We start from the raw sequence: 19,899 nt of genomic DNA, 5'->3' as shown, positions 1-19,899 counted from the left end.
GAGAGACTTGGAAAAAATTAATTATATTAAGTGAAGTAAACCCAACCCAGAAAACACAAGTTGCAAAATTTTCCTCATTTGTGGGTGTTGGGATCCAGCCTTTGGACTTGATGGGGGAAGGGCATTGGAGAGCGCCCCCGAGACACCGCCCTTCCCCCTAGCCCTGGGGAATGTGGAAGAAGGCCACAATTCTCTGGGTCCGGAACCAGAAGAACCGGCTTTGCAACCAGTCCTCAACTTTCTCGCCAGCCCAGGCACCCCCAGTCTCTCCCTGGCGAGGTGCTTTCGAGTGACGTTAGCTCATGAGGGGGTCATATGACAAGCTCACAGCCTATCAGCATCCTGGCCGGTCAGTCTCCTTTCGTTCCTTCCTATCATTTCCCTTTACCCCCGCCTTAATAAATCAGATTGCTCTTGAAGCTTCTCCGAGATCCGCGTATGCTTGGCTTTCTTTACTGGTAAGGAGGTGGGCGAAGCGTTCTCATTTGGCCGCGTGCACGTGAGGTCAGTGCTGGCTCCCCCGCCCCATCCTGGCCTTACCTGCCAGCCGGGTGACCAGGGGAGAGGGTGAGAAAGGGAGTTGTGAGAAGCGTAGCTGAGCCTTGATCTACACGCCAGGGGAGGTGACCCGAGCCCGACAGTGGGAGCTAGAGTATGCCTGTAAACCTAGAAGTAAACAAATGGGTGGCACACAAGCATTATAAATGAATTAACTGAAGTATAATAGACTTCATGGAGACCACAAATAGTATCATTCTTTAGAAAGACTAAGTCAAAGCCAAATAAAATAGGTACCAGAAAAATGGGTATTTGCAAGAGGGTGGTCAAAATGAGAGGGACAGTAGAATGAATGGGGCAAGAATGTATTATATATACCACAAAACTGAAAAAAAAATGGAAGGGGCTAGTCTAAGTTGAGTAAAGATGTTGAAGAGAGGACACAGATTAAGATGGACTATATATATAAATTTCTTTGTTAAATGGAAACATTCAATATATAAGAAAAATCCATAAGAAAAATATGAAAGAAAACTGAGGAAAGGAGTGGAGTGGGAGGATGGGTGAAAGTGTTGAAAGAAGTGACATTGATCAAGAGTTACCATATGCATAAACTGCTCTGTTGAATCAACAACTTAAACTAAAAAATATATTTAAAATGGAAAAATAAAAAGCACTAAAGTGCTTATACAAAGCACAAAAGTTGGTCAATATAAGTCTGCTCATAAAGCCTGCTTTCAAAATGTTTCAAAGAGTATCTGTAATTTTAGAAAACATTATGTTATTAATACATTAAGCCTTTTCAACTTCATTTTGGTTGCACCAACTCCTCCATAATTCTCTTCAACTTGTGTGCATTTATTTTTTATGGTTGGTAACATGTGTAACATAAAAGCTGTTTCTGGAAGCATGAAAGGATTTGGTTCTTTCAGTGGTAAGTTAAATTGGCATTTTTAAAAATACCAAAAAGACAATTTCAAGAAGATGGCATGATACCAAGATGCAAAGTAATGTGTGTTTGATTAAGAAAGCTCTAAATCTGCCCCCTAAATTACTACACCTTCTGCAGGAATATAGAGATTTCCTTCTGAATCACAGTCTAGTGCAGAAAGACAGGAAGCCCCTCCACTCAGCACACAGTACCTTCTGCTCATTCTGGGTTACCAGAGCTAAACACTTCATTCCTCCCCTATGTTTTCTCTCTGTATATATTTTTTCTGCTATATGTATATCCTATGTCAGAAATAGCAAATCAATTATTTGTAGAGGAAGTTATCAGTTGCCTTCAAGGTTCTGTATTTTGAATTATAAAAGTAGATCACTAATATGCATGTTTAGCACACCATAAAGATCCCCCTGCCTGGAGGTAGCCAGAGGAGAAAATAACACCCATTGGCTCTGATAACCATTCTCATGGAAATGATGAGGACTTTTAACAACCAAACTGTCAAACAAATATTTCTTGGACGGTGCCAGGCCAAATGACGAATCAGGGACCCCTGACTACTTCACCCCTTTACAGCAGGAAGTAGCTACATATAAAACAACCTCTGCCCATATTCCCTGTCTGGTACCCCTCCTCTGTTATTAATAAACAACAAATGGGGGAATGTTAGCATTTCCCTAGCCTCAGGTCCTCAGCTCCTCCCATTAGCCCCAGATGCACCCATACCTAATGTGCCTTCACTATTAATATCTACCTACTTCCCTTTTACACCCAGAAGCTACCACCTGGATAAGGTGCAGATGCCATGTAGCTCCATCTCCTGTGGGAACTATGGCCCCACTAATTAACCTCCTTATGAACCTTAAAAATAAAAAAGAAGAAAAGCAGGGGCTAGGAATGTGGCTTAGTGGTAGAGTGATTGCCTAGCATGCATGAAGCCCTGGGTTCATTTCCTCAGTACTAGATAAACAGAAAAGCTAGATGTGACATGGTGGCTCAAAGTGGTAGAGTGCTAGCCTTGAGCAAAACCAGCTCAGGGACAGCGCCAAGGCCCTGAGTTCAAGTCCCAGGACTGGAAAAAAAAAAGAAGAAGAAAATAGAAAAGCAAACACCTATACAACTAAGTTGCATTTGAGGATTCTTTTACTCGCGTGTGTATGTGTGTGTGTGTGTGTGTGTGTGTGTGTAATACACTGGTACAAAGCTTTGAACTGAGGACCTCATGCTTGCTATTAGACAAAGTGCTCTGTCACTTGAACCATATCCCCAGACCTTTTAAAAGAATTTTTAACTGCTGGGCACTAGTGGCTCACACCTGTAATCCTAGCTACCCAGGAGGCTGAGATCTGAGGATTACTGTTTGAAGCCAGCCCAACAGGAATGTACACACACACACACACACACACACACACACACACACACACAGAAACTAGGGTTGGAGGTGTGGCTCAGTTGGTAGAGCACTAGCCAATGAGTGAGTCAGGTAACAAATTTGAGCACTGATCTTGGATCTAAAAAAAAAAAAAAAAAAGGAAAAGGAAAGGTGGAAGTGGAGCTGTGGCGAAATAGGTAGAGCACTAGACTTGAGCAAAAATAGCTCAACAGTGCCCAGGTCCCAAGTTCAAGTCTCAAGACTGGCACCAAAAAAAAAAAAAGAGGGAGTCAGGATTTTTAAGAAATGGTGAAAGTTGGCAAAAGTTCACATTCACAGGATGCAGAGATATAACAAATTTTTTGTATCAATTATGAGAGCTGTAGCTTTCCTTATTTCCCTTCTGTTTTGTGGTCTTTTAACCATCTCATAGCAACTGGAGTTATTTATATCATATTGGTCCTAATTTTCATGAATTTACCTATTGTGTGTCCCTATGTAAACCTTTCTTTGTGTTTTCACAGCTACAGGTTTTCATTGCAGGGAAAAGTTTAGAATGAGTACATTCTGCCACCCATTCCTTGGTTCTATTTAAGAGTACCTCCCTCACTCTTCTTTTGGAGTTCTCCTATGGCTTAGGAATGGCTAGATGTTAGACATACACATTAAGGAGCATTAGCAAGCTCCAAAATGTTTCTTCATGGATCTAGATAGTCCTCATCCCCATCTAAAGCCTATAGAGGTTATCAGAAAAAATAATTATAGAATATATTGTATTGTATACTTATATATAAATATATATTGAGCCTATAACATTATATAATAAATGTATTTTGGTATCCAAAGAATAAACAGGCTTAGTGCTTTGAGAAGTGAAAGAAATGTCATTGCTACGAATGCTCTATTTCGGGAAACTTGAAAATCTCTGCTTTAGGGAAATGTTGCCAAAATAGAACCCGCAAAATGCAAACAAGCTCAGGTTTCCATCAATTGTTCTTGGAGACAAACTGTGAAAACAAGTGCAGGCAGTTGTTGAAAGCATCCAAAAGCTCAACACCTTTAATCCTTCCATTCAGGAACAAAAATTGGAAGTCAGACAATTTCAGAGTAAGAGTAATATTTGGAATAGGAGAAATTGTATTTAGTTATTTTCTAATTATTAAACTGGAATCATGAAGTAGAAATTCTTGAAAAGTGTAGATATATTTCTGTTCAAAGTACTTGGTCACGGCAAATTGTTCTCACACCTGTAATCCTAGCTACTCAGGAGGCTGAGATCTGAGGATTCCAGTTCAAAGTGAGCCCAGGCAGTGTGAGAGACTCCTATTGCCAATAAACTACTCAGGAAAAGCCAAAACTGGTGCTATGCCTCAAGTGGTAGAGGGACAGAGTTCAAGCCCCAGCACCAGGAAAAAAGACAGAACCATAAGCAAGACCATGAGTAGCTCTGAATGATTCTTGACCTTATGCTAGGGAAAAGCCATGGTAAGGCCTTTAGCTGGTTTTGCCCAGTGCTATCTGGACTATAGTGTTAATGAGTGGGTGTCATTTGGGTAATCATTCAATGCTACTTGGCTTTGGAAATGTTCTGCCTGGTGATTGTCTTATCCTGACTATATCAAGCCTGTCCTAGAAGTGCCCTGAATATATATATATATATTATGTTATATATATATATATATATATATATATATATATATATATATATATATATATTACATAATTTACAGGGCTTGCTAATAAGAAAACAAACAACCCCCTAAAAATTTAAACTTTAAACGTGTAAGAGATTTGAAAAGACACTTCATAGAAAAGTTCTAATGATGACAAATGAGCACATGAATAGATCATCTATATCATTAGCCATTGGAGAAATGTAGATTACGATCATGAGACTACTACAATTACTAGAATGTCTAAAATGAAAGACTGACCATAATGAGTACCAGTATGGATATAAATCAAGTAGAACTTTTATACATTTCTCAGATTAATGTAAAATGACACAACAACTTTGGAACACTTAACAATTTCTTAAAAGTGAAATGTACACTTTTCACTATACTTCTACATATTTACCCAAGAATGGCTGTATAAGTACATATACTTAAAAAATTGTACTGGGGGAGGAGGGAAGGTGGGAGAAAGATGAGGGAGGAGATAAGTTGGCTAAGAAATGTACTCACTGCCTATGTATGAAACTGTAACCCCTCTGTACATAACTTTGACAATAAATAAAGTAAAAAAAATTGTAAACAAAATAAAGATCCTCCTGACAAACTTAGAAGAATTGTGAATTTCTGTCTTGTGGAACTAAGAAGACTTGGCAATTTGTATAGAGGTCAGTGGAGGTAATGAACAAATTAGTATTCTTATAAAAGTGCTAATATTCTTAAATGTTCAGATTTTATGAGCATTCTTTTATTTTCAATTTAATAAAATATGTTCAAGTTGCTTAAATGAAATATTTCCTATATTTCATTCTTCCTCATACTCTAAATCATTGATCCATGTCATCTCACTGAAACTCTTCCCATATGCTGTAATTCTAGATAGTCTAATTACTAGCACTGACTAGCAGTATGTGCTTCCATACTGTTGGTGACAAATAAGAGCACTAGAAATACACCTTTGTCAGGCAGTGACTTAATGACTGTGTGTTTTTAAAAAGGGGTGGGGCATGGAGGGAAGTTGTGTAGCAGTGCACATGTCATTAGTCTATGAGTTAGAAATGGTTAATAATTTGCCCCAAATTCCTTATGTTTCTCTTATTACTCAAAGTTATAATCTTGTTACAATGCTTTGCTTTTATTATTACCAATTACTTTTATTTTTATGGCTATTTATACCTAATTTATACCTGTGTATTATTTATACCTTCCATGGTTTATATGATATATTTAAAAATAAAAATTAAGAGAAAGCAATTTTTTCTCTCTGTGAAAATGTTATTAGAACCACACAGATGACAATTTTCTGTTCATAAATTTTCTGCTCAACAAAGTTTTTACTTGAAAATTTAGGTAATGATTCAAGATAAATATTATAAAAATAGAAATTTTATTAATAAACTAGCAACCAAGAATTCTGTACCCAGCCAAACTCTCATTCATAGCCAAAGGTCAAATAAAAGTCTTCCACAGTAAGGAAAAACTGAAACAATATATCTCCAACAAACCAGCCTTACAGAAAATCCTCAAATATGTATTGTACAGGAAAAATGATCAAGATCCCAATACAGACAGAGAAATGAACCCTAAATAGTAAACATCAGATCAAGAAATGGGAAGACACAGCTTTAAACAAGATAGTGATAATGAAAGCAACAAATGATCATCTCTCAATCCTAACTCTCAAAATTAATGGACTTAATTCTCCAATCAAAAGACAAAGGCTCATAAGTTGGATCAAAAATCAAGATCCATCTTTCTGCTGCCCCCAAGAGACACATCTATCCAGCAAAAGTAAACATCTTCTAAAAGTGAAAGGCTGGAAACAAATCTATCAAGCAAATGACCCCCCATAAGCAGGCTAGTGTTGCAATCCTAGTATCAGATAAAATTGACTTCAAATTAAAAAAGGTAAGAAGAGACAAAGAAGGCTACTACATGATAGTAAAGAGATCTCTCCTACAGGAAGATATAACCATTCTAAATATCTACACACCAAATGCAGGAGCACCCAAGTTCATCAAACAAACACTACTGACTCTAAAAACACTCATAGACCCAAACACATTGATAGTTGGGGACTTTAACACTCCATTATCACTTCTGGACAGATTAACAAGCCAAAACCTGAACAAAGAAACCACAGAAATTAATAATTGCATATACCAACTAGTCTTAACCGACATCTACAGAATATTCCACCCAGCAACAAAAGAATACACATTCTTCTCCGCAGCACATGGAACAACCTCCAAAATAGATCACATCTTAGGGCACAAAGAAAATCTGTACAAATTCAGAAGTATCAAAAACATTTCCTGCATTCTCTCAGACCACAATGAAATAAAATTAGAGCTCAACTCAAACAGCCACCACAGAAAATCATACAATTCATGGAGACTAAGCAACACACTGCTGAACCATCAGTGAGTCATTGAAGAAATTAAAACAGAAATTCAATTGTTTATGGAATTCAACCAAGTTGAGGACACAAAGTACCAGCTCCTTTGGGACACAGCAAAGGCAGTACTCTGAGGAAAATTTATATCTCTGAGTACATACATCAACAAACTGGAGAAGCAGCGACTTAAGAATTTAAGGAAGCACCTTAATTTCCTTGAGAGAGAACAACAAGCCAAACAACAAGTCAATAGATGGAAGCAAATAATTAAAATCAAATCAGAATTAAATCAATTATAGACAAAAAAAAAACATCGAAACAATCAACAAAACAAAGAGTTGGTTCTTTGAAAAAAATCAACAAACCTGGCAAACTTGAACAAAAAATGAAGGCAGCACACTCAAATAAAGAAGATAAGAGATAAAACAGGTAACATCACCACAGAAATAACCGAAATTCAGAAAATAATAAGGGACTCTTTTGCAAACCTTTATGCCAACAAATTCAAGAACTTGGAAGAAATGGATGATTTCCTAGAAAAAATTCATATCCCCAAACTTAAACATGAAGATTTAAACCTTCCAAACAGTCCCATATCCAGTATTGAAATAGAAAGGGCAATAAATTATCTCCCATCCAAGAAAAGCCCAGGACCAGACGGATTCACTGCAGAATTCTACAAGGCCTTCAAAACAGAATTCACACCAATATTTCTCAAACTCTTCAATGAAATTGAAAGAGAACGTTCACTACGAGACTCATTCTATGAAGCCAGCATAACCCTCATCCCAAAACCAGGCAGGGACTCATCCAGGAAAGAGGACTATAGTCCGATTTCCCTGATGAACATAGACACAAAAATTCTCAACAAAATTCTGGCCAATCGACATCAACAGGTCATCAAAAAAATCATACACCACGATCAAACTGGATTCATCCCAGGGATTCAAAGTTGGTTTAATATACGCAAGTCAATTAATGTAATCCACCACATCAACCGGAGCAAAGTAAAGAACCACACGGTTTTATCTCTGGATGCGGAAAAAGCGTTTGATAAAATCCAGCACGCATTTATGCTAAAAGCCCTGGAAAAACTGGGATTCCAGGGAACATTCATGAATATAATCAAGGCAGTTTATGACAAACCAACAGCAAGCATAACTCTAAATAGTGAAAAACTAAAGCCATTCCCTTTAAAATCAGGAACAAGGCAGGGATGTCCATTCTCTCCCCTGCTCTTCAACATAGTACTGGAATTCCTAGCCAGAGCAATTAGGCAAGAAGAAAATATAAAGGGGATCCAAATAGGAAAAGATGAAATTAAACTTTCTCTCTTCGCAGATGACATGATCCTATACCTAAAGAATCCCATAGACTCTACCCCCAAGCTACTAGAGCTGATCCAAAACTTTGTCAAGGTTGCAGGATATAAAATAAACCTTAAAAACTCAACAGCCTTTCTCTATGCTAACGACCCGAAGACCGAGGCTGAAATCAGGAAAGCAACTCCTTTTGCAATAGCCCCCCAAAACATAAAATACCTAGGAATAACCTTAACCAAAGAAGTGAAAGACCTCTTTGATGAGAACTTTAAAAGCTTGAAAAATGAAATTAAGTCAGAACTAAGGAAATGGAAAAACCTCCCATGCTCCTGGATTGGGAGGATTAATATAATCAAAATGGCAATATTGCCAAAGGCCGTATACAAATTCAATGCAATACCCATTAATATCCCGACACCATTTTTTAATGAAATAGAGGAAGCAATCCAGAAATTCATATGGAACAATAAAAGACCTAGAATAGCAAAAACACTCCTAAGCAGAAAGAACAGTGCAGAAGGAATTACAATACCCAACTTCAAGCTGTATTATAAAGCTATAGTAATAAAAACAGCTTGGTATTGGCACCTGAACAGGCCTGAAGACCAATGGAACAGAATTGAAGACCCAGAAATGAACCCACAGAACTATGCCTACTTAATCTTTGATAAAGGAGCTAGAACAATACTATGGAAGAAAGATAGCCTCTTTAACAAATGGTGCTGGCAAATCTGGCTCAACACATGCAACAAACTAAAACTAGATCCTTATATATCACCCTGCACCAAAATCAATTACAAACGAATTCAAGACCTTGAAATCAAAACAGACACCCTGAAAACACTAAAGGAAGAAGTAGGAGAAACACTTGGGCTCCTTGGCACAGGACAGAACTTCCTTAACAAAGACCCAGAAAGGCTACAAATCAAAGAAAGGTTGGACAAATGGGACTGCATCAAATTGCAGAGCTTCTGCACGGCAAAGGACATAGCTCGCAAGATAAACAGAAAGCCCACAGACTGGGAGAAGATCTTTACTGGCCATTCAATGAACAAAGGCCTCATATCTAAAATATATGCAGAACAAAAGAAATTACCTTCTTCCAAAACAAAACTGCAAAGAACCAATAGCCCCCTCATCAAGTGGGCTAAAGACTTACAAAGAGACTTCTCTGGTGAGGAAATGAGAATGGCCAAGAGACATATGAAAAAGTGCTCTACATCACTGGCCATAAAATAAATGCAAATCAAAACAACATTGAGATTCCATCTCACCCCAGTAAGAATGTCCTATATCAAGAAAACTAACAATCACAATTGTTGGAGGGGATGTGGCCAAAAGGGAACCCTACTTCATTGTTGGTGGGAATGTAAACTGGTTCAGCCACTCTGGCAAGCAGTATGGAGATGCCTCAGAAGGCTAAATATAGAACTCCCCTATGACCCAGCAACCCTACTTTTGGGTATCTATCCAAAAGACCACAAACAAAATCACAGTAATGCCACCAGCACAACAATGTTCATTGCAGCACAATTTGTCATAGCTAGAATCTTGAACCAACCCAGATGCCCCTCAGTAGATGAATGGATCAGGAAAATGTGGTACATATACACAATGGAATTTTATGCCTCTATCAGAAAGAATGACATTGCCCTATTTGTAAGGAAATGGAAGGACTTGGAAAAAATTATACTAAGTGAAATGAGCCAGACCCAAAGAAACATGGACTCTATGGTCTCCCTTATTGAGAATAATTAGTACAGGTTTAGGCAAGTCATAGCAGAGCATCACAAGTTCCAATAGCTATACCCTTATGAACACCTAAGATGATGCTAAGTGAAATGAACTCCATTTTATGGAAATGATTGTTATATCACAGTTGTAACTACTTTCAACATCCCATGTGTATCTGTAGCTTCTATTATTGATGATGTTCTTGTATCACCTTCCTGTGGTTGTACCTACACTATCTCTGTAATCTTATCTGAGTATATTGGAAACCGTGTATACTGGTATTGGAACTAGGAAATTGGAAGGGAATACCAAAATTGAGAGACACAGGGTAAAAAAAGACAAACAACTACAAAAGCATTATTTGCAAAACTGTTTGGTTTAAGTGAACTGAACACCTCAGTTGGGGAAAGGGAAAGGGGGAGGAGGAAGGGGGTATGAGGGACAAGGTAACAAACAGTACAAGAAATGTATCCAATGCCTAACATATGAAACTATAACCTCTCTGTACATCAGTTTGATAATAAAAATTTGAAAATAAAGTTTATTAATAAATACATTTGATTCTATGGAAGATTTTTTGAAGAATATATTCCTTTAATTTTTCTAATAGAAATGTCATTTTAAAATGTATTATGGCAGATTGAAGTAAAAAACTCCAATATGCATTTAACAGAGTCAAAATGTTTTGTAAATATTTAAACATATTTTCATTGAGAAATGAAAATGCAGAGTCAAATGATGGCTTGACATTAGCCTGATATGTGTCCTTCCTTTCTCATCTTCACAGTAGGAGTGGACACCATGCCCAACATCACTGTGGAGGCAGACTTCTTCCTCACCCAATTCTCTAACAGCAAGCAGCTCCAGGTCTTCCATGGGAATTGTCTCGTCATCGTCCTTGTCACTGTGGACTGGTGTCTTCACACCCCCATGTACTTCTTCCTGAAGTACTTGTCCTTCTTTGATACTGGTCTCATTTCAGTCACAGTTCGAAAACCCATTCTGAACACTTTCACACACAAGAGCAAAATCTCTTTCCCTTAATAGGTGTTTCAAGTCTTGTTGGTAGTTAACTTTGCTGGGTCTGAGCTTTGTATCCTAATAGCCATGCCCTATGATCACTATATGGCTATCTGTCACCCATTAAATTATGATGAATGCAGAAAGGAGTTACCTCTTGGCTCCTTGGCAGTAGTAACTTTGTGGTCTTATACAACGCAGGAACTTTCTCTTTATCATTCTGTGGGTCCAGGAAACTCCCACAATTTTTCTGTGATATCCCCTCTCTACTGAAGATTTCTTACTCACCAGTGTTGTTAGTGTGGCCACTGGAGTCTTATTTAGGCTCTTTGGCTTAATGTGCATTGGCTATTCCTATGGTCACATCTTCCAAACACTGTTGATAATACAGTCATTATAAGGACAATCAAAAGCCTTCTCCACCTGTGTGCCCCACCTCGTAGTTGTGATTACATTTTTAGTAACAGTAGTTTTGCCTATTTAAAGCTAGTACCTGCTTCACCTCATCTTGTGGACTTTTTGGCATCTATTTTCTACCCTGTGATGCCTCCATCTTCGAACCCTGTGATATACAGTCTAAGGGACAAGGAAATCCAAGGTTCTGTGTGGAAATTTTTGTGGAAGCTTTATCATTGCATTTTTGAAAATAAGAGAACCTATATCTAGATAGAATTAATTGTATATCTTTGTTGTTGTTTTGTTAGCAGTTGAATTAAAAGATATTTTCACTGTAATTAAAATTCAAAATGAGATCTATTTTTAGCGTAGCCAATGTGGAGCCATGGCAGAATGAGGCTCTTGGAGGAACGTGTTGAAGGTAGAAAAACATTGCCTAAAACTTGTTAAAGAACAGAGTGGGGACAGTCCATCACTGTTTACCAGCTCATGGTCATATGGTATAAATTCTTCCATTATGTGGAAAAACAGGTTTCTTTACTTAAGCTGGGATATGTAGCTAGGAATGCTGGATATCCCTTTGTTCAACAGATTCAGCAGTTTAGGGCCAACGGAATTTCATCTCACAGTTGCTGAAGCTAAACATCAAATACTGAGATTTATACCAGCCCTAACTGCTGCTGGTGAGGACCATTCTTTCTTTGCTTTACAGAACACCAACACTTTGTGCTATCTTATAGGAAGGACAGTGAGGTAAGGTTTTTAGTTTTGTGTCCAAACACTAAACTGACTGACAAAGGACACAGTCACAAAATCTAGTATCTTTCAAATCCACAATACAGTATCATTTTATTAAGGATTTTATTTCCATAAAAAATTTGGGAGGGACAACAATGTTAAGTCTATAACAGGATGCTTTCAATAATTACTGACTTTAATTATAGAACTAACTTCTTTTCTATTTTAGTACAGTAAGAACAAGGACCAAGAAAGACTCAGGTCTTGCTAAGTCCAAGAGGAAATTTATCCTTCTTAATATTTTTGTCACAGAGAGAATATGTACAACAGTCTAGATCATTTCATTCTAATTTACCTTGCTGAAGTTTTCTTCACATTATTTAATTATATGATATTTATATATTATATCTCTCAAGCCTATTGATAACTTCATTTTCATTAGGAGCAACTGTTTTATGTTTATTTGGGCCATCATATTGATTAGACACTAAATTTATTATGTACATAGAAATCTGCATTTTCTATGCTATGAATTTATAACATGTATTATTATACCATAGGATAGCTGTATTCCCTGACATTACATTTTTGAAGTTTGTGCTCTTTACACCAATATTGTCCTCTTCTCTTTGTAGAGATTCCTAAAAAGATTCACAATACATCTTAAAAATAGCAGAATCTAGGTAATGGAGTGCATATAATTGAAATAGACATTATTAATTAGTTTACTCAGGTGCTTATGGTTAACTCAGAAGAGCCCATCTTCCCAGTTATCATAAAACACACAATGGAGAAAAATCTGTGTGTGGCATGCATTCACTGTCCTGGTGTTTGGCTATGTGACAACTGAAAAACTAGTTTCTAATGTTGCTGAGGTGCAGTTCTATTGGGGAATGAAATAGTTGGAAGAAATTATGTATTACAAATGAAAAGTACATAAAATAACACCTTCCATATATTAAAAGAAAATGTTGGTAAATTTTCTGATGTCACAATCTCAGGGTGGGAGACATTTTACCTTGAAAAATCCACCTAACAATTGAGACTCAGCTACACAGTGGTTTAGATCATTAAGTTAACTTAAATTTAAAACTTTCGCCAGATACTTCAAAGCTCTGCAAATTCACAAGTTCTGAGTAAGATCTAATTCGTGCATTCTGTACTAAGCTGTATGTTTTCCTTCCAGTTGTATTTAAACTTACTGATACCTGAAGAACTATATATGACCTCAAATTTAGGTGTCACAAACTTTAGAATATGGACTGTAACAGAAAGCAACCAAAGTACACTGGGGCACTGTCTTATGTTTCTCTGGTGAGAAAGTAAGTGGGATTCTCAATGGCCTTATATGAAAGGTCACAGCAGGAGCACAAAGTGAGAAGAATAGGGATCAGGTCCAGGTTGCACACACTGATCATCGTAGTGAATGAGGCTTCATAAAGAACTCCACCCTGGTCCCCATGAGAACTGGGTTTGTCCTCAGTCTTTTGTTTTCCCAGAGGGCAATGCAGAGTGAATTGGATGTTATTTACTTCCATTAAAAAGATGACTTCAAGTAAGATGAAACCACTGACTCTTGCCCTCATACCATGAATAGAAGAGGTCTAATAGCAATTTGAATCCTACCAGGTGAGCCTGAATACTGGAATTTCATATTTTGAGTAAGCAAGGAGGTAGAGAATTTCCATGGCCTATGTTAGTCCATGTGGAAAGAAATATTTTTTGTGTAAGAGTTTTAAGCCAGGAGCTTATGTATATAGAATATAAATTTAGAATATTAAAGTATTTGTTAAATTATTACAATCATAGAAAAAAGTGATTTAATTACTAAATTTCATACTTATAAGGTACAGTGTGATTATGTGATACAATATTTCATATAAAATAACCAAATCAGAGGAATTCTCATTTCTACCTAGAGAACTATTCCTTTGTGTTGGAGCCTTTCAAATTCCTGTCTTCTCCTCCCAGAATGTACCAGACTGGCTTTTGGCCATATTACAGAGTTCAAGGCTCCATTTTACTTTTTAGGCATGAGAGGTGATGCTGTCCCCTACAGAAATGATTAAATAAAAGTTTATTCCTAAGAATCACAAGAAGCAATTGTTTAATGTCAGAAAGCTCCATTATAGGAAATGGTGCTGTGTCTCAAGTGGTAGAGCACTAGCCTTGAGCTGAGTAGCTCAGGGGCAGTGCCCAGGACCAGAGTTCAAGCCCCATGACTGACAAAACAAAACAAAACAAAAGCTCTATTATAGTTCCACTGATAAAATGAACCTTTTAAACTTTGTTTAAACTGTGTGCATGTTCATTTGTTTCCTGTTATCATAATAGCAACTGGTAAAAGCATTCAAAACTAGAGACCTTCAGAAGAGAATTATTTAGCGTTTTTAAAGAGATTTGATTTCTAGAAAGTATAATGTCAAAGACAAAGTAATAAATTCATGATTAAGGAAGCAAAAATCTGCACAGTAACTTACTGCACAAATTAATGGTTTCTTATTTAATATCAATACTTCCAAAGAGCCACTCCTCAAAACACAGTACACTCCTGGTCAATCTGGTTACATAGCATTCTGACCTAAACACTGCACACTTGCCCTGCGCTTTCTTGTTTTCTGCCTCAGGGAAGTTGTAAGGTGGCAACTTGATCAATTCTTAGACAGATTCTGTTTTAAGTTAGAAAAGTAGATCATTACCATTCAGATTTTACCACCTTTAATGTATAGGCCCATGAAGATTTTTTTATCTCTTAAGAGACACAAATTCATCTTTTGTGCAACTGAGAAGGCTTGGCAAGTTGGAAAAGGGTCAGTGGGGGTACTTAGCAAATTATCAATCTTTCAGAAAATAAATGATATGTTTAAATATTAGAGATATGGCCAGGCATCAGTAGCTCATGCCTTTAATACTATCTATTCAGGAGGCTGAGATCCAAAAATCGCCATTCAAAGTCAGCACAAGCAGAAAACTCCATGGGATTATTATCTCCAATTAGCCACAGAAAAAGCTGGAAGTGACACTGTGGCTCAAGAGATAAAATGCCAGCCTTGATTACAAAGAGGCTCAGGGACAGCACCCAGGCCCTGAGTTTAACCTCCTAAATGGCCAGAAGAGAAAGAGAGAGAGAGAGAGAGAGAGAGGCAGAGACAGAGAGAGACAGAGACAGAGAGAGAGAGACAGAGAGAGACGACAGAGAGAGATAGAGAGACAGAGACAGAGAGAGACAGAGGAGAAATATAGAGAAATGTATATGATACATGTTTAAATATTCAGTTTTTTTAACTTTTTTATTGAATAAAATTAGCTTTTGTTTCCTACAAAACTACTTCCTAGATTTCATTCTACCTCACACACTAAATTACTGAGCCAACCTGAGAATTATCTCACTGAAAGTCTTCTCCATTGCTATAAGTCTGTGTAGTGTATTTATTAGCACCTAGTTGCTAAAAATGGGCTTCCACGTTGATGCTAATAACTAATCTTACTGGAAATACAGCAAATACAGGAGCATATGTGAGAGAGACATGGAAGGCAATGAGGATGTGCATGAGAGCTAATAGGAAAAGGCTGTGGGTGAGAAATGCTAAACATTTACACCCATATCTACTATTACATTTCATTGTAACATACACTTCTATAATCATAATTTTTTTATTCTATTTTTATCTTTAAGTTGTTATAAAGGATTTGCCATTTAGAAAAGGAATTTTGGCTTTTAATTTTTATATCACTTTATAATTTAAAATTGCTTTTTTTGCCAAGTCTATACAATTAACAATAAAAATAAATGGAACAAATGATTTTGTTCTCAATGAAAATGTGACTTCCTGCTACAATCACACTCAAAAAGATTCAAGGACAATATTTCTTGGATATTTCTTACACATTCATTGTACTCCACAATGAAGTCATCCAAAATTTAGTTAACAATTCAGGAAAAAATTTTAAATTTCAGAAGTTGTTAATGGGGCTGGGAATATGGCCTAGTGGCAAGAGTGCTTGTCTCATAAATATGAAGCCTTGGGGTCTATTCCTCAGCACCACATATATAGAAAACATCCAGAAATGGCACAGTGGCTTAAGTGGTAGAGTGCTAGCCTTTAGCAAAAAGAAGCCAGGGACAGTGCTCAGGCCCTGAGTTCAACGCCCAGGACTGGCCAATACATAAATAAAGAAAATAAAATAAAAACCAATTCCCATTTGCCACTAAAATAAGTTACTAATATTTTAACATTTATTACATATTACATCACAATTAAAAAAGCAGTCCTAGACATTCTCCTATAACCTTCCTTGGGATGCTTTTCTCTCTTCTTTATTAAAGAATAAATGAGAATACAGATGGAACAAGATTGGATATGTGTTTGTCATTATAACGCATTATAACGCATGCGGGTTCTCTAAATTATTTTTCTTACGTGTGTGTGAATTTTACATAATGAAATTATTTTAAAAGAGAGAGGAGAGAGAGAGTAGAAAGGAGGAAGGGAATAAAAAGAGAAGAAGGGAGGAGGCTTCAATTCAGATTCTACTCCAGAATAAATAAATAAGCACAAAAAAACTTTAGATAGCATGTAAAACGTTCTTAACATACTCTGTCTAATCTGTTATCTTAACAGGTATTATTCTAATGCACTTTGTAAAGGATACGTAATAGTCATGAAATGTGACATGCATTTGACAGAGTAAAAATCTAAATACATTTGTTCAAATCTTGATTTTGACAACATAAAAATGTACTGCTAGAAAGAGAAATGCAACAAAGAAATCTCAGCATGAACTAGGCATGTGTTTTTCCTTCTTTTGTCTACAGGAGTTAAATGCAGTGGAAGCCATGGTCAATCTTACAGTAGAGACAGACTTCATCCTCACCCAATTCTCTGACAGCAAGCGGCTCCAGGTCTTCCATGGCTTTCTGTTTCTGCTGATTTACATGGTGACTATCATGGGGAATCTTCTCATCTTTACCCTTGTCACTCTGGACCGGTGTCTTCATACCCCTATGTACTTCTTCCTGAAGAACTTGTCCTTCCTGGATGTGGGCCTCATTTCAGCCACTGTCCCAAACTTTATTTGGAACTCTTTGACCCATAGGAGCATAATCTCTTTCTCAGGATGTGTGAGTCAGGTCTTGTTGGTTGTGCATTTTGTTGGGTGTGAGATTTTCATCCTGACAGCCATGTCTTATGACCGCTATGTGGCCATCTGCCACCCACTACACTATGAGGTCATTATGAACAATAGAATCTGTGTACAGATGGTAGCAGTTTCTTGGTTCTTTGGCAGCATCTTTGGGGTTTTATACTCGGCTGGGGCTTTCTCTCTAGCATTCTGTGGTTCCAGAAAACTCCCACAGATTTTCTGTGATGTCCCCTCTCTATTGAAGATTTCTTGCTCTAGGACACATATCACCACTGATGTTAGTGTGACCATTGGAATCATATATGGATTACTCTGCCTAGTATGCATTGGGTATTCATATATTTATATCTTTAATACAGTTCTGAGAATGCCATCATTACAAGGACGGTCAAAAGCCTTCTCCACCTGTGTGCCCCATCTCATAGTTGTCACCACATTTATAGTTACAGCTGTTTTTGCCCATTTGAAGCCAGTCCCTGACACTCCACACCTTGTGGACTTCTTGGCATCTGTTTTCTATTCTGTGATGCCTCCATCTTTGAACCCTATAATATACAGTCTGAGGAACAAGGAAATCAAAGCTGCTTTTGGGAAGCTCCTGTGGAGACTACATCACTGTGTTATGGGAAAACAATAGAATCAATGTCTGTAATGACATGGCTTTGTCTGTATTTGTTGACAATTTTTCTCTATATATAGTTAATGCTCTTATCAATATACATGTATTATTTTTATGTGATATAAATAGCCCAGTATTTTGTTTGCTGTTAAGTATTTTGTTTATACATAACAGAATGTAATTTACAAGTTCAAGATCAAGAGTTAACTCTCTAAATTAGATTATAGGCTGAGTAAACGACATTGAGTTCTTACAGTGATCCATGTAATTCAAACTTCAGATGCTCAGTCAAATTATCTGATTGACATTACAAAGCTACCAATTTCCACATACGTGGAGCCTGAGAATACATTGCTAAATGCTGTAGAAAGAATCAAGTGTGATTACATGAAGAAGTTTGTGATGCATAATTATCCAAATGGTCACAATACAGTCAGGTCAGTCCTTAATAGTTGAGAAATGCTTGATATTTTCATGGCAGGAAGACTTGTGCCTATGAAGGGAGTGTATTTACAATGATAAAATAGAAGATGTATAAGCTACAGAATGAGAGTAGCCTCTTAGGATAGAAGAGGTAAGGAGAAACATTCCATACAGAAAAACCAGGAAGAATTCAGGCCTGCCAGATACCCAGGCAAAATGAATTCTAAATTATGGATCTGGAAAATAATTCATAGCTTAATTTTTAAATATTTTCTTGTTTTGGCCAGTCCTGGGACTTGAACTCTGGGCCTGAACTCTATCCCTGAGCTTCTTTTTGCTCAAGACTAGTGCTCTACCACCTGAGCCACAGCACCTCTTTCAGCATTTTCTGAGTAGTTTACTGGAGGTAAGAGTCTCAAGGACTTTGCTGCCTGAGTTGACATTGAACTTCGATCCTCAGGTCTCAGCCCCGAGTAGCTATGATTACAAGTGTGAGTCATCTGTGCACAGCATTTTTTTTATCATATCTCATTTTAAAACATAGAGTATTACTACAATTATACAAATAAGCAGAAGCCTTGAAGGTCCCTGTAATAGACTCTTAAATCAGAAGTTCAATGTGAATAAAACCAAAGGCCTTGAAGTCAATAAAATATGAAGAATGTTGAAAATACAATCATAAGATTTTAACTCAAACAGTATACTCAAAAGACTGTTACCCACGTCTATTTTATAATGTATTAACAAGTAATGTACAATTTTCCTGCATTTATGTTATTCTTTTTGTTATTTTAACTTGCTTATAGTGAAATTAGAGTTTGAAGGCACTATTAAAACAGACAGGATTTTAATGGAACTTCTTCAACTTACCAATTTCTTAACTCTTGTTCACTTTTGTTGACAATTTTGGGCACATTTGGGGACTTGTTCTATTATAATTCTAATTTTTGATAACTTTTCTCACTTCTTGCTGGTTTTCATGTACTTTTAACTTAAAATTAAAATGTCTTTTTACTGTAGGAAAGGAAAATAATTGAAAGTTAACTGAAAGTTTTAACTTAATACTGAACCATGGCTCACAGAGAAGCATGCTGTAGGAAGCAAACCATTACCTTTAGCATGTTACATAACAGAGTAGGCAGAGTCCATCTGTGTTGCCAACAGCTGTGCACAATATGATGCTGACCGTTCTATCCTGTGGGAAACCATTTACATTGTCTGGAAAGCAGGATCCAGGGACAATAAGGGTAGTGGTGTTCCATGGTAGGTATGCAGTGTTACAAGAATAGATTGCAAAGCTTAGCAAGAACAGAATTTGGCATCACAATTCTGTAATGTGGGCATCAGACATTAGGCTAGGTACAGAGTGTTCTCATATTGGTGTTGGCCCTCTGTGGTTTCCAGGCTAGAAGCACCTCATGGCATGGAGAAGCATGAGACACATTCTTGGTTTCTTCTGACAGCACTAATTCCACTCACAAGTGACCCACTGTCATAATTTAAAGACCCTATCATAAATTCACTCTACTATATATAATCCTATAAGTACATTGAAAGGATCTAAATATTCAGTCTATCATAGGATGCTTTGCAATAACTTCTAAATTTTCCAACT

At 37.0% G+C, this 19,899-nt stretch overlaps 1 protein-coding gene across 1 annotated transcript; it reads left to right on the top strand.

Moving 5' to 3' along the window:
- The first annotated feature begins 10,744 nt into the window (after positions 1 to 10,744).
- Positions 10,745 to 17,879, top strand: LOC125359834 (olfactory receptor 14A2-like). Its single transcript, XM_048357712.1, has 3 exons — positions 10,745 to 10,890; positions 16,720 to 16,750; positions 16,914 to 17,879. Exons 1-3 carry the CDS (start codon positions 10,745 to 10,747, stop codon positions 17,877 to 17,879), a joined length of 1,143 nt encoding a protein of 380 aa, XP_048213669.1.
- Positions 17,880 to 19,899: the final 2,020 nt, after the last annotated feature.

The sequence above is a fragment of the Perognathus longimembris genome, chromosome 11 (genome assembly GCF_023159225.1).
Source record: "Perognathus longimembris pacificus isolate PPM17 chromosome 11, ASM2315922v1, whole genome shotgun sequence".
Taxonomy (NCBI): domain Eukaryota; kingdom Metazoa; phylum Chordata; class Mammalia; order Rodentia; family Heteromyidae; genus Perognathus; species Perognathus longimembris.
The sequence above is the reverse complement of the archived record's forward strand: the minus strand, read 5'-3'. Positions and strand labels throughout refer to the sequence as shown.

Excerpts from the sequence above, each read along its gene's own strand:
- LOC125359834 (XM_048357712.1), top strand. The coding sequence starts at position 10,745 with ATGCCCAACATCACTGTGGAGGCAGACTTCTTCCTCACCCAATTCTCT. Across the intron at positions 10,891-16,719 it reads CCCATGTACTTCTTCCTGAA|GTATTATTCTAATGCACTTT; the intron begins GTACTTGTCCTT and ends TTATCTTAACAG. Across the intron at positions 16,751-16,913 it reads ATGCACTTTGTAAAGGATAC|GAGTTAAATGCAGTGGAAGC; the intron begins GTAATAGTCATG and ends TTTTGTCTACAG.